General features: G+C 41.2%; 2 protein-coding genes across 14 annotated transcripts in view; one reads left to right on the top strand and one right to left on the bottom strand.

The window, feature by feature from the left end:
• The window catches only part of PPFIBP1 (PPFIA binding protein 1), a 206241-nt gene that overhangs the window by 88189 nt on the left and 98339 nt on the right, over window positions 1-19713 (top strand). The window lies entirely within an intron of this gene.
• Window positions 3501-5274, bottom strand: C5H12orf71 (chromosome 5 C12orf71 homolog). Its single transcript, XM_061417557.1, has 2 exons — window positions 4372-5274; window positions 3501-3831 (listed from the first exon to the last, which is right to left on the bottom strand). The coding sequence occupies exons 1-2, from the start codon at window positions 4990-4992 to the stop codon at window positions 3526-3528; spliced, it is 927 nt and encodes a 308-aa protein (XP_061273541.1). The 5' UTR covers window positions 4993-5274; the 3' UTR covers window positions 3501-3525.

Below are 19713 nucleotides of genomic sequence, written 5' to 3'. Positions count from 1 at the left end.
TGTCTGCCCTCCTATCTGAAAATATTCTTTATGCCATAATAGTTCTTTAAAGGCACGTTAGTTGAAATCAAATGGGCATCTCAACCATGAAATTCCTGTGAAAGGTAGATAGTAAACAGAAATTGTTTAGGAGGGGAGATTCCTTGATCTAGACTTAGAATTCTTTCAAGAATTATCCTAAAGCTTTTATACCTACCCTGCTCATGACCAGCTCACTCAGTGACTTGGTGTTATCTGATGAGGATCTCATTTCACTTTTGAAAGCAAAGTGTTGTTCTCTTTGTTGAGGTAGTAAGAGGAAGCAGGAAAAGATTGACTCTGGACATTGCAATTGAAACCCACCCCCCATCCATCTTGAGATTAGCGAGTACCCAGTATCAGTTCTCTTGTTTGCAGTTCATGATGAAAAGACCTATTTTTGAAGCTTGTTAACTATCCCTCCTGCCTAGACAAAACTATTCTTGAATACTGGGGTCATTACCAGAACTCTATGAATTCATTTATTATTTGCTTTGTTTTTCTTTTCATTGTTTTGTAAGAGGATTTTGGACATTGTTTTGTGATCAGGTAGACCTTGGACCCCATGCTCCTTTTGAGCATTTTCATGTCATGTTCTTGAAGTTTGGAAAATGATTTGCCCCTACTTTGCTGGTATGGTATGATCACATACATTTTTCTCTTGTTCAGATCTTGCTGAGTGAGAAATTGGTGTGGCATGAGGTGGTATGAGGTGGTCTGTGAAATTTACTTTAACCAATCCTAATTCTGTGTTTGGAGACAGCTGAATACTCCTTACATTTGTTTGATAATTTCTTACCCTGCATGCTGGATTGTATTACTGTGTTGTTACAGAGTCTAGAATATGAATAAGGCAAAACCTTGCTAATTCAAGCATCTGAGCCTTATCACAAGACGAAGTTCACTTGAAGAAAGTAGATGAGCACATTGCCTGGCAAGCACAGTCATTCTCCTAGAGTCTTGAGGTTTCTGCATGGAGTCTCTCCATGACTGTAAGAGTCTCTCCATGACCATGCCAAATTTGCTCTCAGTACTCTAGCCTTGTAGTAGTCTCCTCCAGCCCCAGTCCTTGGATACAACACAGAGCAGAGAACCTGGTCCTGGTTTGGCATGCAACTAAGAGCTTCATAGCATATTTGACACTATAATAAATTAGGAGGTACTGAAATATTTCCTGTTTTTAAACACTTTGACTCACTTTCTAAGATGTAGCAGAACAATCTCAAAGAATATTTGGAATTGCAATTTTTTTATAAAGAATATTTGTTATAAAGGCTTGTAAAGTACATTGAGTCATAGAGGTGGGTTCATACTTTTCAAACAGGTTTATACAACACTAATTATTGGAATAAACACTAATATGTTGGGAATAAACACTAATATGTTGGAAATCTTACAAATGAACAGGGCTTCTTATTAATGTGGGCAATCTTACAGTAGTTCACTTGGGGTGAGTTTTTCTTAGAGGTTGACTTATTTAATAAAGAATTGAGCAGACAGTAAGACTGGTTACAAGTTCCATGATGGTAGGAGTTGTCATCTTTCTTTTAGGTGTATTCTAGTGTCTCATCTAAAGCAACAATAAGGCTCCATGTATATTTGTTGAATTAAATTTTGAAATTAATGTTGCTAAGTCACTTCAATCATGTCCAACTCTGTGTGACCCCATAAACGGCAGCCCACCAGGCTCCCCCATCCCTGGGATCCTCCAGGCAAGAACACTGGAGTGGGTTGCCATTTCCTTCTCCAATGCATGAAAGCGAAAAGTGAAAGTGAAGTTGCTCAGTTATGTCCAACTTAGTGACCCCATGGACTGCAGCCTACCAGGCTCCTCCGTCCATGGGATTTTCCAGGCAAGAGTACTGGAGTGGGGTGCCATTGCCTTCTCCATCAAATTAATAATAGTTGCTAAATTCTTCTGGCTTTAGTTTTTTCAGTCTGTAGGTCACCACCTAGCTGACCTTCTGCGGATTGCTATTTTCTCTTCTTCCTATCTCCCACAACCCTCTTTTTCTACTCTTAATCCTGCTGACCAGTAACTTTTTTAACTTAAGGAATAGCAAGTCTAAGCTATTGTATTTCATTTTTTAAAAACATTATGATTATGTAGGAAAAAAGAGAAATAGAATATCTTCAGATCTTAAAATGATTATATAGAGATACAGCACTCTATAGCAGACTCTGTTAAGATCTTGCAGAAGAATCAAAACCTGGTGCTTGTCTTCAAGAAGTCAGAGTCTATAGGTAAAATAGTCATATCAAGAGAGCTGAAACATACAAGTCATGGTGTGAAGGTGGGGACTGGGGGACAGCTTACGTAAAGTTGACCGTGTCAACTGGAAGAATCACTTTTGGCCTCTTAGCAACCCTGGAGCAGTGTCTCTAAGGACGAGTGCCTCAGGCATTGTGGGTCTTGAGAAGGCATTGTGGGAATCCTCCTGAAAGTAGAGAAGGTAATTCTGTGTTTGTGTGTTGGCTCTTGTGAGAGAAGGAAGACTGTTGTTCTAGTGGGGAATTTGGAGAATGTAGATTAAAAGATCTGGGAAAAGAAAAGGGCAGTCATTGTCAGTGCCCGTGGATGTGGTGGATGTGCCATGGCTTGGGAAGGAGGGGCAAAGTCTGCTCCTGGAAGGAAGTGAATGAAATTCATGGGGTAATGAACTCAAAGTCTTGGTGAAGTCAGGGAGCAGCTGAAGGTGAAGGAGGGCATTCAGGTGAGCTAATTGAATGGGAAATTTTCTCAGAGGTAGATAAAGTGAGGAGTCGGCTGTGCAGAGACTCAGGGTGTAACCATGGGCATGGATTGCTAAAAATGCACTATTTTTTTATTTCTTTGTTTCCCATGGTATTCTCTTTCCTGGGACAACATCCTAGCCAGTGTCTGTCATGTATAACCTGCCAGGATTGCATACTTTAACTCCATGCCAATTTATAAAGTCCTCCATTTTAGACTAACCATATCTGTGACTCAAAGAACCTCATATATGAAACCTTTTAAAATCAACCTACTCTTGTTGAATTGGTTACTTAGTATTCAATATGGACCATGTGCATACTCTTACTTGCCATAACCCTTTATAGTCATGTGTTTACATGGCTTTATCTCTTAAATAATAAGTCAGCTGGAGGGCTTCCCTGGTACCCTAGTGGTTAAGAATCCACTTTGCAATACAAGGGACATTGGTTTGATTCCTGGCCTGGGAAAATCCCACATAACTGCTGGGCAACTAAGCTATTGAGACTGTGCCCTTAGACTCCATGAAGCACAACTACCGAGCCTACATGCAGCAATTACTGAAGCCTGTGTTCCCTAGAGCCCATGCTCTGAAACAAGAGAAGCCACCGCAGTGAAAAGCCCCCACTCACCACAACTATAGAAAGCCCTTGTAAAGCAATGAAGACTCAGGGCAGCCAAAAATACATAAATAAATTCTTTAAAAGAATATATATTTTGTTTATTGGGAAAAACAACTTGTGGGGATTGTAGAATAGGGACTATCAAAAAGTTTAAAAATCTGGTGGTATGGGGTGTCCTAATTCGAAGGATTCTTGAGGTTGGATTCTCTTGCTTCTGTAAGAGAATCTTTTCTTTCGTGCCAGTTCACGGGGGCGCTCATTGGCCTCCTTGGGATCCTCTCTCCCCAAAAGTGAGGAGCGGACTTGGGGCCTTAGCCAGCGGAAGACCCACCTGAAGTTCAGACACGAGAGGGCTCCTGTGCTGGAGTGAGTGTCCTCCTTCTCTGGTGGACCTGGTAAGACTGAGGAGATCTCTGCAATATCTGTGCCTTGGCTGCCAGTTGCCTTGCTTATTATCTGCCAAGAAGATGAGTGTTAGATATTGTGTAACCTGGACGACAGTGGAGTCAGTATTTGTCCATGTAGGGAGCTCAGATCCTTTAACTGGCTTCCCTAGTGGATCAGATGGTAAAGAATCTGCCTGCAGTGCAGGAGACCTGGGTTTAATCCCTGGGTCAGGAAGATCCCCTGTTGAAGGGAATGGCTACCCACTATTCTAGTATTCTTACCTAAAAAATCCCATGGACAGAGGAGCCTGGCAGGCTGCAGTCCATGGGAGTCACAAAGAGTCAGACGTGACTGAATGACTAATACACAACCCAGCTACATATGCTCAATTTCAGTACTCATTAATATTTACACACACATACACACTCGTATTTTGGTCATAATCGTTGTCTTTACATTCCTACCCTCTTCTCTCTCAGGGCTCCTCGGTGTTTTGCCTTCACCTCTGCTCTGTCCCTTCTATAGTGGGAAGTAATGCTCCATGCGTTCCCACCTGGACCCTCTACCAGGCCCGTCCTGTGCTTGCCTGTGAGGCACTTCTCTGCTCACCTTAGCAAGCTCCTGGTTCTGAAGCCTTGGATGAATCTGTGGAAACTGGTTGACATCTTCATTTTCTAGTGGGTTGAACTTGGCCAAGTCTTGACAGCTACCATATTCTTGATGACTAACCTGAGCCATACCTGGAAGGGAGCTGCTAGGCAGCTGGGAGTCTTCCTCCTGAGCAGATTCAGGGAACACAGAGTCATCATCTTTGTCATCTTTCTGGTTCTCTAGAAATTTCTCAAGCTTTTGCACAAGACCATCCAGTTTGCTGAGAGTCAACTGTGTCTTCTCCTTGGGGTGCTTGTCTTTGTTGTCTCCACTTAGGTCACAGTTAGTGGTCGAGTCTGAATTGTTAGAGGCCATGTCAACATCCCAGGCCAGGGTGATGCTGAGTTTGCAGAACTGCTCTGGGCCATCTTGTATTTGGTCTCGTCTCGCTAGGAGCCTCCCTGTGTTTTCAGTCCGCCATGACCCTTGGATAGGAGGGACAAAGTGCATTGAAGGACCTTCAGAAGACGAGTCTTCACAGGAGAGGGTGTCCTCACAGGAGAGGGTGTCCTCACAGGGGAAATAGCCCACAGAGAGACTCAGGTTTGATTCAGAGCTGCTGGAGAATGAGTGCACCATGGAGTTCGAAGGCTCAAATCTCAGGTCTCCCTCATCCCAGGGATCTTCAAAAGAGAAAATCTAAGTGGGATTGGGGAGAAGAGGAGGGTAATATGGTACTTACCCAATAACATTATCCGTTCTCTTTTCTATTTGGAACTATCCCACTCTGAGAGAAGTTCATCTGTTTTACAATCTCCAATGAAGAACAAAAGAGGCCCTCTCCCTTTAAAAACCTGCTCAATACAACCCTCTCCACTAAGCATCTTCACTGGATGCCTCCTATCATCTATTACTACAGTTGAAAAAACTTGTATCATAAAAGAAAAATGATCATGCTGTAAAATTTGAAAAATATAAAAAAGTATGAAGATAAAAACAAATATGCTTGTGATTCCCCTGTCCAGAGATAATGATAATCATCATGAAAACATTTTGGTGGATTTCCTTATAATCTTTTCTTTTTATTTATATGTACTTATGTGTATACAATTATATATGTGTATATATATATGTACTGTCATGTGTATATGTAGATATGAAAGTCATATCAGTTGAAACTGAGATTATTATATTTTATGGCACAACCTGAAAGTGACAATGAAAGTAGCTCAGTCCTGTTCGACTCTTTGCGACCCTGAGGACTATACAGTCCATGGAATTTTCCAGGCCAGAATACTGGAGTAGGTAGTCTTTCCCCTTTCGAGGGAATCTTCCCAACCCAGGGATTGAACCCAGGTCTCCTGCACTGCAGGCAGACTGGACTGCAAGGAGATCAAACCAGTCTATCCTAAAGGAAATCAGTCCTGAATATTCATTGGAAGGACTGATGCTGAAGCTCCAATACTTTGGCCACATGATGCAAAGAACTGACTCACTGGAAAACTGACTCACCCTGATACTGGGAAAAATTGAAGGCAGGAAGAGAAGGGGACGACAGAGGATGGGATGATTGGATGGCATCATCGACTTGATAGACACGAATTTGAGCAAGCTCTGGGAGTTGGTAATGGACAGGGATGCCTGGCGTGCTGCAGTCCATGGGGTTGCCAAGAGTTGGACACGACTGGGCAACTGAACTGACTGAACTGATGGCACAACCTACATTAAACATGTATATGGCTATTCTGTCTATTTTAACCACTTTATTATTAATGACTTAGTTATTGTCTTTAATAGACACATCTGCAGTAAAACCCTTTGTTAATAAATCTTTGTGTCTCCCTTTATGTTTTTGTAGGTGGGTTTAGTCGATCAAAGACCACAAATGTATTAAAGGCTCCTAATGGTTGATACCAAGTTGCTTCCCAGAAAGGTATAGGCATTTAGTTGCGCATCCTTCCACCATCTGATGGCACTTTGTCTATGATGTCCCGTAGAAACCGGGGGAGAGGGTAGGAATACACATGCGCACATGCATGCACCTGTTGTAGTCTCGGTAATGTTCTGCCCTGGTGGCTGCCCACATGAGAGGGGTGCTGCCAACTCCTGAGCCATAAACTGGGGACTTGAAAAATCCTTCAGGTCCTGAGTCTCAGTAGCTAAAAGTCCAACTGCCAGAAGTCTGTGTTCTGGGACTGTTGGTTACCATGGTAACAGAAGGACCCGAGTTGTAGTCAGAAGTGTGGGAAGAGAGAAGGAAGGAATTGAAAGCTATAGGAACCAGTGCCTTGCTCCCAAAATATCCCATCCCCTCATCAACTCAGCTGATGAGACTCCCTCTCGATGGCAGAAGGACAAATGCCATGACAGTTCCTTTCCTCTTGTCATGTCGGTGCCCAGGATGGTTCCTGTCTTGAGGGAATTTAGAACCTGTTTGGTGAACTGGACATAAACAGCCTTTTATAGGACAGAATGGTAACTGCAGCAGCAGAACTTAAAACTAATGTCATGGGAGAACAGAAGGCGGTACCTTGTGCTGCCAGTGTGGAGATCCAGGAGGCGGCATCAGGAGAAGCCTCTCAGAGGAGATTCCCTCTGATCTCAGTATTTAGTGGGGTGTGGAAGTTAGCTGAAAAGGAGGGAGTGAGTGGGGTAGAGGACCTTACAAGCAGACGGGACACGTGAGCAGGGACTCCCAGGTGAGAAACAGCCAGGTGTGGGGTGGAGCTCAAGCATGAAGTGCTAAACAGGGTCACCAAGATCATGGAAAGCCTTCCACCCCTGTTAGGGAACTTGGTTTTTATCCTGTGAGCACATACTCAGGTAGTGGTTTCATTTATTAGGCATTCTTCTGGTTAACTCAAAGTATACTGAATGCTCAACATGATGAAAACAAGCAAACAAAACAAAACTTCCAGTGCATTTGGCACAGCATGAATGTTATTGGTTGGCTTTCATGAGAATAGAAGCAGTAGGTTTGCCCTGGGTTGAGAAATGGATGGGAGGAGACGAGGTGGTAACAGTGGGCCTAGACTTTACTTCATCTGTGTCTGAGTGAGAAAGTGAGGGAGGAGGCAGGGGTCAGCTTAGTTTCTGCACCCACTCCCCAAATACAGAAGACGGGCACAGTCAGTACTGAGGGACAGTTTCAAAACTTAAAAGGTTGGCTGCTGCTTTCGGAGAGTAAGGGTGGGATACGTGGCATGGGCAGGGGGCTTAATTGTAATAATACTTGTTTATTTCCCGATGTTAGAAGGAAAAAACGTGAAGATGGATGTGGACACGTATGGAGGAAGGCATTGTTGAGGACCTTTGTATTCTTTGAGCTTCCCAGCTAGGCTTCGGCCTTATTCCTGAGGTTGTCTGTATTATTTTACACCAGTTCTCTTACCTGGATCTCTGTCCTTGTTGTCCTTGTTCTCTATCTTATCTCCTTTGACAGTCTCTTCAATAACATGAGGTGCCTTGGTTTTTTCTAGACTTGGAGCTTCGCTTTTCCTTGTCATCCTCCTCTGCTGACACCCCTGCTGACCTCACTAGGTCCTCGCACTTCCTGGTCTGCCCTCCCCTTCCCAATGGCATCCTGAAATTATGAGGGGATTGGTGAGATCTCTGGGGGCACTTTCTGGGTGGAGGCAGTAAGTCTTTCATTGTCTGCTTCCCACATGTGCAAATTCTGAGGACAACTGTGGGTCATGTAGGATTGAAGGCAGTCAGTCGGTTGCAGAGGCTAAACAGAAATTAACCTTTCCAACAGTAGAATCATCTTAACAAATGTAGTTACAGCAACTGCCAGCCTGGTCTAAACTGTGGGGCTGTGGAGTACTGTTTCTGGGTCAATCAGTGATTCTCAGGAAGGGAGTAGGGTTTCCACCCAGAGTTTCCAAGGAATGGAGTGCGTATGTACTTGGAAAAAGTACATGTTATGTTTTAAAAAAAAAATTGTTTTTTCACTTAAGTATAGTTGATTTACAATGTTGAAAAAGCATGTTCCTAAATTAATATTGCTTAGAACTTTTTTTGGTCACATTTTAAAAAAATTTCAAGTTACAAACAGCATTAAAAGAAACCATACGGTTTTTATATTTATCCAAAAAGAAGCATAGGTTTCAACACACACACACACACACACACACAGGAAAAAAGCCAAGAAACACTGGTCTGACTTAAAGAACTCGAGCTCACTGAAATCTATTAGTTGCTAAAAGATCTTTTTCAAACATATTTCTCTTTATTTCCATTTAACAAGATTATATTTAATGTTTGCTATGTTTGCTCAGTATCAGTACAGTGCTTTTGCTGTCGTACTGGTTAAATTTCTCATGCTCTTGCTTAGTCGCTGTCTGACTCTGCGACCCATAGACTGTAGCCCGCCGGGCTCCTCTGTCCATGGGATTCTCCAGGCAAAAATGCTGGAGCGGGTAGCCACGCCCTCCTCCAGGGGATCTTTCCGACCCAGGGATTGAACCCAGGTCTCCTGCATTGCCAGGTGAATTCTTTATCACTGAGCCACCTGGCCAGTCCCACTGGTTAAATTTCTAAGTTTTGTTAGATTGTTTTCGGTCAGTCTGTTTCAGGAGTTATGATGTCCTGGTGTGAAAAATAGGCAGAGTTGGAATTGGGGAGACACCATCTATACTCTACAGAAGCCACGTGGCAGGTGACCACAGATGCCACACATTCCATGAGTGTTTGGGGTCCTAGGTTAATTCTGGGGAGGTCAGGAGCAGCCTCCTCTGTAGCATTTACTGGCCACTTAAGGCAATGGCACCCCACTCCAGTACTCTTGCTTGGAAAATCCCATGGATGGAGGAGCCTGTTAGGCTGCAATCCATGGAGTCGCTAAGAGTCGGACACGACTGAGCGACTTCACTTTCACTTTCATGCATTGGAGAAGGAAATGGCAGCCCACTCCAGTGTTCTTGCCTGGAGAATCCCAGGGACGGGGGAGCCTGGTGGGCTTCCGTCTATGGGGTCGCACAGAGTCGGAAACGACTGAAGTGACTTAGCATACTGTATGCCAGGTCCTATTCTAAGCACTTTGTATGTGCTTATTGTTTAATCTTCACAGCTCCCTAATCAGTTAAGCATTGTTAGTTGCCCTGTTTTACAGACAAAAGCACCCTGGAAAAGGTAATGGCAACCCACTCCAGTGTTCTTGCCAGGGAAATCCCATGGACAGAGGAGCCTGGTGGGCTTCAGTCCATGGGGTCCCAAGAGTCAGACATGACTCAGCGACTAAACCACCACCACCCCCAGACAAAGGAACCAAGGCCTGAGCAGTTATGTACCCTTCCCACATCTCCAAACCATAAACCCTAGAACCTGGGTTCAGACATAAGCAGTCTGGCTCCAGAGCTCGTACTCTTACCCTCTACACACTCCTGTCTCTCGGGAGGCTGACCACCTGCCTCCTCCCTGAAAGATTCCTGGGACTTAGGCCAAAATTAAACCTGGGTTCTGGTGCCTTGTAAGAAACTCCTTTGAGTGGAACTGTGTATTCTAAGTACGTAGACCACAGGACTGGCCCCAAGCAGTGGTATCCACATTTGGAGCAGGCTAAAATGAGATTTAAAATAAATATTCAGCTTCCTCTTTGGCATGATGAGATCTGGATTCCTCTGCTCTGGCTTTTCATAAAAACTCTATGACCGCCTCCCAGGGCACTGGGAGCCTAGAAAGGGATTCATGAGTTCCTTTCTTTCCATGCAGCTGGAGTGAAGTTCTGGGAGAAGCTGTGTGCTATACCATTACCCATGTACATGGAACGCTTTGCACTAAACATAAACATTTAAGTGGGAAAAAATTGTTTCTCAGCCTAAACTACTAAAGTATAGAATCATCCTGAAGAGAAAAGAGCTTCACACAGGGGAAGCATCAGAGAAAACTTGAAATCTTATGTATTTGTACATGCTGCCATTTCTCGGTATACTCTTTCTATCTCTCAGTATATATATGTGTGTTTGTATATATATTTGTATACATATAGATTTCATTTTAAATGCATATGTGTACATATATATTTCATATACAGCTCAAAGTTCTTGAAACTTGCCTTCTCACCTACCCCAGAAAAAGGATAAGTGCTGTTAATTGCTTGTTATTTACTCTCCAGGCCAGAGTATTTGAGTGGGTAGCCATTCCCTTCTCAAGGAGATCTTCCTGACCCAGGAATCAAACCTGGGTCTCCTGCATTGCAGGCAAATTTTTTACTGTCTGAGCTACCAGGGCACCCCTATATATTACATAATTTATTCTGATATTTTTTCCTAAGGCATCATTGAAGTAACAACACATCTTTAGGATGCCATGCTTTTAGGATTACATGAGGAGTGTAATCAGTTCTAAAAGGTGACTTAGCTTTTACTTCTGATAACAAATCAGAGGATTCAGGGTCCTCATTAGCAATACCACTTATGTTCATTTCTTTCCTAGGGCCTTATTTTGACTTGGTGACCTACCTTTCCTTGGATCAATTATCTAAATGGTATAGCTGGCTCATTACCTTTTCTCCTGAAGCAGAATCATCTATAATAAAGCTGTTGAGGTTTTAAAAATGATAGTATGTGGTGAATTTACAATGTTTTAGAACTGAAGCCAATAATAATGACAAGTTTAAAAATTGGAATGCTTCCTCAAATCCATTTGACTTGATGGGATTTAGAGCCTAAATATATAAAGTGGAAAGTTTCTGACTTAGAAATTAAGCTACTATTGTGGTTAATTTTATGTGTTGACTTGACTTGGCCACAGGGCACCCAGATATTTGGTTCAGCATTATCCTGGGTGTGTCTGTGAGGGTGCTTCCAGATGAGATTAACATTGGGATCCGTAGACTCAGTAAGGCAGATGGCCCCTGCCTATTTGGGTTGGCCTCCAATCCTTTGAAATCTGAATAGAACAGAAAACTGAGGAAGGGAGAATTTGCTGTCTCTGCCTGACTGTCTTTGAGCTAGGACATTGGTTTTCTCCTCCCTTTGGACTCAAACTGGAACCTACATCATCAGTTCTCCTGATCCTCAGGCTGTTGGACTTGGACTGGACCTGCACTATTGTCTCTTCTGGGTCGCCAGCTTGCAGAGGGCACACCTTGGGACTTTTCAACTTCCTAACCTGCATGAGCCAATTCCTTATACTAAGCCTCTTTTGTCATTCATGTGTGTGTGTGGCTATACATACACATTCATATGTATACTATTGGTTCTGTTTCTCTGGAGAACCGAGACTAATATAGTTGCTGATTTTTCATCTTTTGAAATTATGAAATATTTTGACAGTATAAAAAGATACCACAAACCTGTGATATGGTACACTAAAGACACAGCGTCATTTTTGTGGTGGTCTTGCCCATAATGTGTAATCACAGCCAAACAATGAGACAATATCAGACACACTCCATTTTTGAGATACTCAACAAAATAATGAGTGTCAAGGCCATAAAAGGCAAGGAAAACTGAGAAACTGCAGAAGACTAGAGAGAAATAACTAGATGCAATTATCAGAATGGGAAAAGGACATGAGTGGGAAACCTGGGGAGACTTGATTGTGTTTTTAATTTTAGTTAATGGTGTTGTCCCAAAGTTAAATTTCTGGTCTGATTATTGTACTATGGATGCCTAAGATGTTAACATTAAGGGAAGTATGGTGAAGATACATGGATACTGTATTTGCAGCTTCTCTGTACATCTAAAATTAGGTCAAAATAAATTTTTGAAAAATAATAGATAATACTATAGTCAATGATTTAATACCTATAATACTTACAACTAAGTTTGGTCAAGTCAACATTTTGGCATATTTGACCCATTGTTTCTGTGAAAAGGAATGAAATGTTGCAGATGAAACTTAAGTCCCTTTGTATTCCTTCCCTGATCCTCATCTTTCCCCACATCTCCCAGGATCACTGTCCTGAATTTGTTTTATTTATCTTGTGCTGCTATAATGTGGTTTTACATATTAATGTATTGTTTTACAATACAGAAACAAATACAATTCAGAAACAAAAAGCAACATATAGATTTACTTAGACTACATAAATATAACTTAAATGGACTGCAGTTCATTCTCTTTAGAAAAGAGGAAGTCCCCATGGTTTATTTTGCTTATAAGAACTACTGTGACAAGGATATCCTTTTTCCAGATCGAATTCTTAGCTGAAATTACTTGAGGGATTAGGGAGAGGATGGGTATAATTTCCTACATTCTATTTATATGCCCATTCCCAAACAGATAAAGCCTTATTAAAGCTCATGTACTTAATTAAATAAGGATGGTGGTGAAAATAGCATTTTGGTGTTAGCGAAGTTCAGTGGTGCTTTCGCAGGTGTGGTCATTTAATTTTCAAGACAGTCCTCTGAGTTGTGTATTTTTATCCCAGTCTTAGCTTTTGCAGTTTATATTACCCAGGTCTGCCTCCAAAGTTCAGAGGCCCCCTAGAGCCAGGCTGCTGCTGCTGGGTACCAACTTCAAGGAATCTTTATACATCATAAATATTGAATATTGTTAGTCGACAATAACAGTGGTGAGAACTATAGGTCTCCTCTCACTTCACCAACCAATATTGCTATGAAAGCAACCCTTAGATTGAGTTTCTGCCACAGATACATGTGTTTAATGGCAGGCACAAAAACATCATACAGTCTTGTTTTTAAGCCGCAGAATTGTGCTGTGCAACAGGGTAGCCACATGCGACCATTAAAATTAAACTTACAAAAATGCTTCTTTGGTCATTCTCATCACATTTCAAGTGCTCGGTGACTACCTGTAACTAACAATAGCGATGAGAACTGTAGGTCTCCTTATTGCTACCTTATAGCAAGCTCACATGCTAGCAAAGTAATGCTCAAAATTCTCCAAGTGAGGCTTCAACAGTAATTGAACCGAGAAGTCTCAGATATTCAGGCTGGATTTAGAAAATGCAGAGGAACCAGAGATCAAATTGCCAACATCCTGTTGAATCATAGAAAAAGCAAGAGAATTCCAGAAAAAAATATCTACTTCTGTTTCATTGACTATACTAAAGCCTTGACTGTGTGGATCAAAACAAACTGTGGAAAATTCTTAAAGAGATGGGAATACCAGACCACCTTACCTGCCTCCTGAGAAATCTGTATGCAGGTAAAGAAGCAATAGTTAGAACCAACATGGAACAACAGACTGGTTCAAAATTGGGAAAGGAGTATGTCAAGACTGCATATTGTCACCTTGCTTATTTAACTTATATGCAGAGTACATCATGTGAAATGCTGGGCTGAATGAAGCACAAGCCAGAATCAAGATTGCCAGGAGAAATATCAGTAACCTCAGATATTCAGATGACACCACCCTTATGGCAGAAAGTGAAGAGGAACTAAAGACCCTCTTGATGATAGTGAAAGAGGAGAGTGAAAAAGCTGGCTTAAAATTCAACATTCAGAAAATGAAGATCATGGCATCTGATCCCATTACTTCCTAGTAAATAGATGGGGAAACAATGGAAACAGTGACAGACTATTTTCTTGGGCTCCAAAATCACTGCAGATGGTCACTGTAACCATGAAATTAAAAGACACTACCTCCTTTGGGAGAAAACCTATGACCAACCTACACAGCATATTGAAAAGTAGAGACAATACTTTGCCAACAAAGGTCCGTCTAGTCAAGGCTATGGTTTTTCCAGTAGTCATATGTGGATGTGAGAGTTGGACCATGAGGAAAGGTGAGCGCCAAAGAATTGATGCTTTTGAACTGTGATGTTGGAGAAGACTTGAGAGTCCTTTGGACGAGGAGATCAAATCAGTCAATCCTAAAGGAAATCAGTCCTGAATATTTATTGGAAGGGCTGATGCTGAAACTGAAACTCCAATACTTTGGCCACCTGATGCAAATAACTGACTCACTGGAAAAGACCCTGTTGCTGGGAAAGATTGAAGGCAAGAGGAGAAGGGGAGAACAGATGATGAAGTGATTGGATGGCATCACCGACTTGATAGATATGAGTTTGAGCAAGCTCCGGGAGTTGGTGAGGGACAGGGAAGCCTGATGTGCTGCAGTCCATGGGTCACAAAGAGTCAGACACAACTGAGTGGCTGAACTGAAATGAATCTTAGTAGCTTGTGGGCTACCTTATTGTGCTGGGCAAAAAAAAAAAAAATTCTGACACTGTACAAAGTTCTTTTGGACAGAGCTACTCTGGAAGATCCTGTGGTCTGTCCTCTTGTTCATTTGGATAACACTCTGAAAGAAAGTTTTGTTAGAGCCAGATGGAACAATACTCTAGCTAATCTATTGGGATTTAGTTAACTTTCTTGTTAGGATTGAGTGGCAAAATTTCCTTCAGAGTGTCTAGAAACAGAACTAGTGGGAATCTTTAGATGAGGACACTGTTTTGCTTTTTTTAAAAAAAATAATTTATGTATTTAGGCTGTGCTGGGTCTTAATTGCTGTGTGGGCTTTTCTCTAGTTGCAGTGTGTGGGCTTCTCACTGGTGTGGCTTCTTTTGTTTTGGAGCACGGACTCTGGGGCACTTGGCCTTCAGTAGTTGCGGCAAGGGTGCTCAGTAGTTGTGGTTACTGGGTTCTAGAGCAGAGGCTCAGTTTTTGTGATGCATGGGCTTAATTGCTCTGAGACATTTGGGATCTTCCCAGACCAGGGGTTGAACCGGTGTCCCATTGGCAGGCAGATTCTTTACTAGTGAACCACCAGGGAAGCCCACCCAGGCCACTCTTTTGGAAGATTTAGACAACTGGTTCACATAAAGTCTTAAATTCAGTTTATGCAAGAATGGGAATATCTGTACAGTACTTACAGTCCATCATGAAGATCATTGATTGATGAAAAATTATGTGCGACAGCCATTATGGTAAATAAAAACCCTATAGTTTTCATCAAAGAGAACTATAGTTGACTTTATAGTCAACTATATGAGCTTTTGATTAGTTCTTCAAATGCCAGCTGCCCTAGAGTACAGGTTTAAAATAATCATTAGCTTTTCTAGCTTGTTCACTTTGAAGTATTTTGAAACATTGCAGACAGTATGAACAGTTTGTGTATAGATTGTCTCATTCAGCCTTTACAGCATCCCTTTCTAGTAAGCATTGCAGTTATTAACCCCATTTGTGGCTTGAATTCCCCAGTGTCCTGTGGCCAGGCTGTTATATGATAGCATCAGCTTTTTTATTTCTTGAGTGAGAACTCAGTGCAAATCATTTGTACAGTTGCCAAACATAAATGTATAACTTTTCTTGTTTTATTCCTTAACATCAAGGCTCACACCTACTTCGGGCCAAGACTGAAAGTGCCTTGTGTAACACCAAATACAGAGAACCTATAGTCCTTTCCTACCTCTCTGTTAAAATATGTCCTCTATTTTTCAATATTTTGAAAATAAACAACTGTGTATATTTCCAGTTGAGAGCCTACCAAGTTCCAGGCCACTTCTAGCAGCATCTAAGTCATTTTTAGCTTTGCTTCATCCATAAACTAGAGATAATAATATCTTCCTTGCAAAGTTTTTATAATGATTAGAGATTATATGTAATGGGATGCATGGCAGATGGTTGTTTTCATTCCATAATTGAGGAACCTGAAACATCTTCCTCTTTCATTGGCATTGCCCCTATGGGCAAAATGTTTCAGTTTTGTTTTAAAATTTCAAAAATAAAACTATTGCCCATTCATGTGTGCATTTAATAGCCATACTTGGTTTTCTGAATGTCTCCCCCAAGTGAACTGGAGCCTCCAGGAGAACAAGGCAGGTCCCTGTCTGTCATTCTGGGTATTGTCTGCATCTGCTAGCGTGGTGGCAGATCTGTGAACCCCTCTGGGATTCTGGTGGTCATGGGTAACCCTCCTTTCCCAGGGTGTCACTAACATGGGATCCACCCTGAAGACTTTTCCATTTCTAGTGCATTCTCCAGTTGGGATGGAAATAACGCAGAAGGATCTTTTGAGGCTAAGCACTGGTAAAATGAGTGTCATCCGCTCTGGACGGGTAGAGTCCCTTTGGTGGAAATTTCCACAAGAAATCTATGGGGGAAAGGTGGGAAGATATAATCTCTGCAGGTGCTCTTATTTTTTTTTTTTGACCACACCACACAGCTTGTGGGATCTTAGTTCTCCAACCAGGGATTGAACCTGGTCCATTGGTAAAGAACCTGCCAGCAAAGCAGAAGACCTGGGTTCGATCCCTGGGTTGGAGATTGAAGGAAATGGCAATCCAATCCAGTATTCTTGCCTGGAGAACTCCATGGGCAGAGGAGCCTGACAGGCTACAGTCCTTAGCAACTGAACAACATCAACAACATGGCAGTGAAAGCAGAGTCCTAACCACTGGACCACCAGGGAATTCCCCACAGGTGCTTTTAATTATCTCAGAGGAAAAAAGGAACACCTGCTCAAGGAACCTAGTTAGCATTTTACCACCTTTCCTTAAAGGACTAGCAGTAAAATGTTCAACATGCAAAGACCTTTGTTCACATTCTCTAGAAGATTGCAAAGGAAAGGAGTAGAGGTGGGAGCCAGGGGTAGAAGTCTAAGGAGATGTGCCTAAGGTTGATTATTCAGAAGGACCCGAAGAGTTCAGAGGCAGATAGACTGGCACTCTAAGTAACTCAGTGGGAGAAAACATGGATAGGAGCTCATCTACAGTGTTGTTCCTATATTCTGGAAAATCAGAAAGATGGTGTACAGTGTCTGAAGAAAGAATGAATCATGAATGTGCATAGGAGCAGGAAATGTGAAAGCCTGCTATAAATACTAATTAACTTCAGTTTATTTATTTATTTTTTTATCAAGCTGAGTATGTAATATATTTCAAATAAATGCTTTCATAACTTCATATCATCAATTAAGGAGAAAGGACATGTTTTGACAAAGAAATCATTTGTTCAAAGTAAAATGTTTCATTGCTAATACTCTACATTAACTACTATGCTTTAAAATTCTACTATCCTACTCACCTCCCCACACAAAGTGATGGCATTAATTCTACTAAAGATAAATTTTTGGCTCACTAGATGAAAAAGGCATTTGAATTTAAGAGAAGTACTCTTCAGGGTCAATCTAACATTCCCATAGAAGGCCCTCAAATTCCAGTTTAAGAAATACTTGTGTGTAGTCGGTCGCCAAGTCATGTCTGACTCTTTGCGACCCCATGGACTGTAGCCCACCAGGCTCCTCTGTCCATGGGATTTTCCAGGCAAGAATACTGGAGTGGGTTGCCATTTCCTTCTCCATAACTTCAGTTTAATTTGAAGGGAATCAGAAGAAAAGCAGAATGGCAACAGTTGAGAATGGGAACAGTGGGGTCTGGGGTGGGTTGTGGACTGGATGTCTCTCTACATCTCTTTGGCCATTATCATCAGCCACTGCAGAGTTCCCACCAGTAGATACTCCCTGTAGGCCCCCACTTCCTGTCTCTCTTCCTCCTCCCACCTTTAAATGATTTACCCATTCAGTGCCTTACATTTTTGTGCAAATCTTTTCTTAGCACAGATAAGGCTTTCTCTCCACTTTCCTGAGGCTGAATCCAATTATGCTATGGGAGGTTCTTCACCTCTGGCTCAGATCTCCGGCAGCATCTGTGAATGGATGCTGTTGTGTGCCTGCACAATGGTCTCCATTCAGTTACGAACCACTTGTGCACATCTCCTTCTGGAAGACGGTTTGTTACCCAGAATGCATTTGTGGTGGCCTACTGGCTTTGGAACTGGTTAATGAAAAGGATATTGGTTAATGAAAATTATAGGAAATTATCAGGTAAGACTTTTTCAAATCTTTTAATGTTAAAAGTAGTTTTTTTTTTTTTTTTTTAAGCTCTAAAAACAGCATGAGATAATTATGGAGAAACACAAAAAGGAAACTTGGCATTGGCCAAAAAGTTCATTCTGGTTTTTCCATTAGGTATTAGGGAAAAACATGAATAAACTTTCTGACCAACCCATTGGTTTTAAAAGCAAAACTTTAGGGATGGAAATCAGTCATTATAGGAGCCAGGAAAGTAGAAATGGTATGTGTTGTAAGGAGACCGAGGGCGTTCTTTGGGGAACAGAAATAATCTATTACTGTATCAGCATTGTCCAATAAAAATGTGATTTGAGCCACAAATCCTAGCCAGTTACTTTTAACTTTTAATTTTCTTATAAGTACTTTAAAAAAGGGGAAAAAAGGTAGAATTAAAATGTACTATATTTAACCCAGTATATGAAAAATATTATAATTTCACCATATATTAATAAGATATATGCATTTGCATTTTTAAAAACTGAGTCTTTGAAGTCTTATATTTTACATCTCTGATTTTGTGCCAGCTGTTTCAAGGGCTCACTAGCTACCTGTGGCAACTGTACTGGGCAACACAGCTCAATACTGTTTTGGTGGTAATTACACAACTGCATGCATTTATCAAAACTCATTGAATTGCAAAAAGATTCACGCACCCCAGTGTTCATAGTAGCACTATGTACAGGAGCCAAGGCATGGAAACAACCTAAATGTCCAGGGACAGATGATTGGCTAAAGAAGATGTGGTATATATGCAATGGAATGGTATTTAACCATAAAAGAGAATGAAAATTCCATTTGCAGCGACAGAATAGACCTAAAGATTATCATATGAAGTGAAGTAAGTCAGAGAAAGACAAATAATCGTATGATGTCACTTATATGTGGAATCTTAAAAAAAAGATACAAAGGAGCTTATTTACAAAACAGAAATAGACTCATCAACATAGAAAACCAATTTACAATTACCAAAGGGGAAAGAGGGTGGGGGAGGGATAAATTAAGAGGGATTAACAAATACACACTACTATATATAAAATAAATAAACAAAAGACCTACTGTTTAGCATAGGAAACTATATTCAATATCTTGTAATAACCTATAATGGAAAAGAATCTGAAAAAGAAAACATATATGTATAACAGTCACTTTGCTGTATATCTGAAACATTGTAAGCCAACTATATTTCAATAAAAAATAAAAATTAAAAAATTAATGATTATGAACATTTAAAATAACTCATTGAGTTGTGTACCTAAAAAGGATTGCTGTTGCTGCTAAGTTGCTTCAGTCATGTCCGACTCTGCGACCCCATAGACGGCAGCCCACCAGGCTCCCCTATCCCTGGGATTCTCCAGGCAAGAACACTGCAGTGGGTTACTTTTACTTTATTTAAATTGTGTATCAATTAAAAAAAGAAACATTTTCCTGCTAGCCAGAATGAGCCAAAATAGGTTCTGTCCATGAACAACTATTAAAATTCTTTTAAAATACATCTCAGAAATGGAATTTGGCAATTTTCTAAAAATAAAAGTTAACATACATCAGATCCCCCAAGGCTATTAATTTTTGTAGATTTCAGATGTGTATGTGTCTGTT

The sequence above is a fragment of the Bos javanicus genome, chromosome 5 (genome assembly GCF_032452875.1).
Source record: "Bos javanicus breed banteng chromosome 5, ARS-OSU_banteng_1.0, whole genome shotgun sequence".
Lineage (NCBI taxonomy): Eukaryota > Metazoa > Chordata > Mammalia > Artiodactyla > Bovidae > Bos > Bos javanicus.
This window is presented reverse-complemented; position numbering and strand designations above follow the sequence as displayed.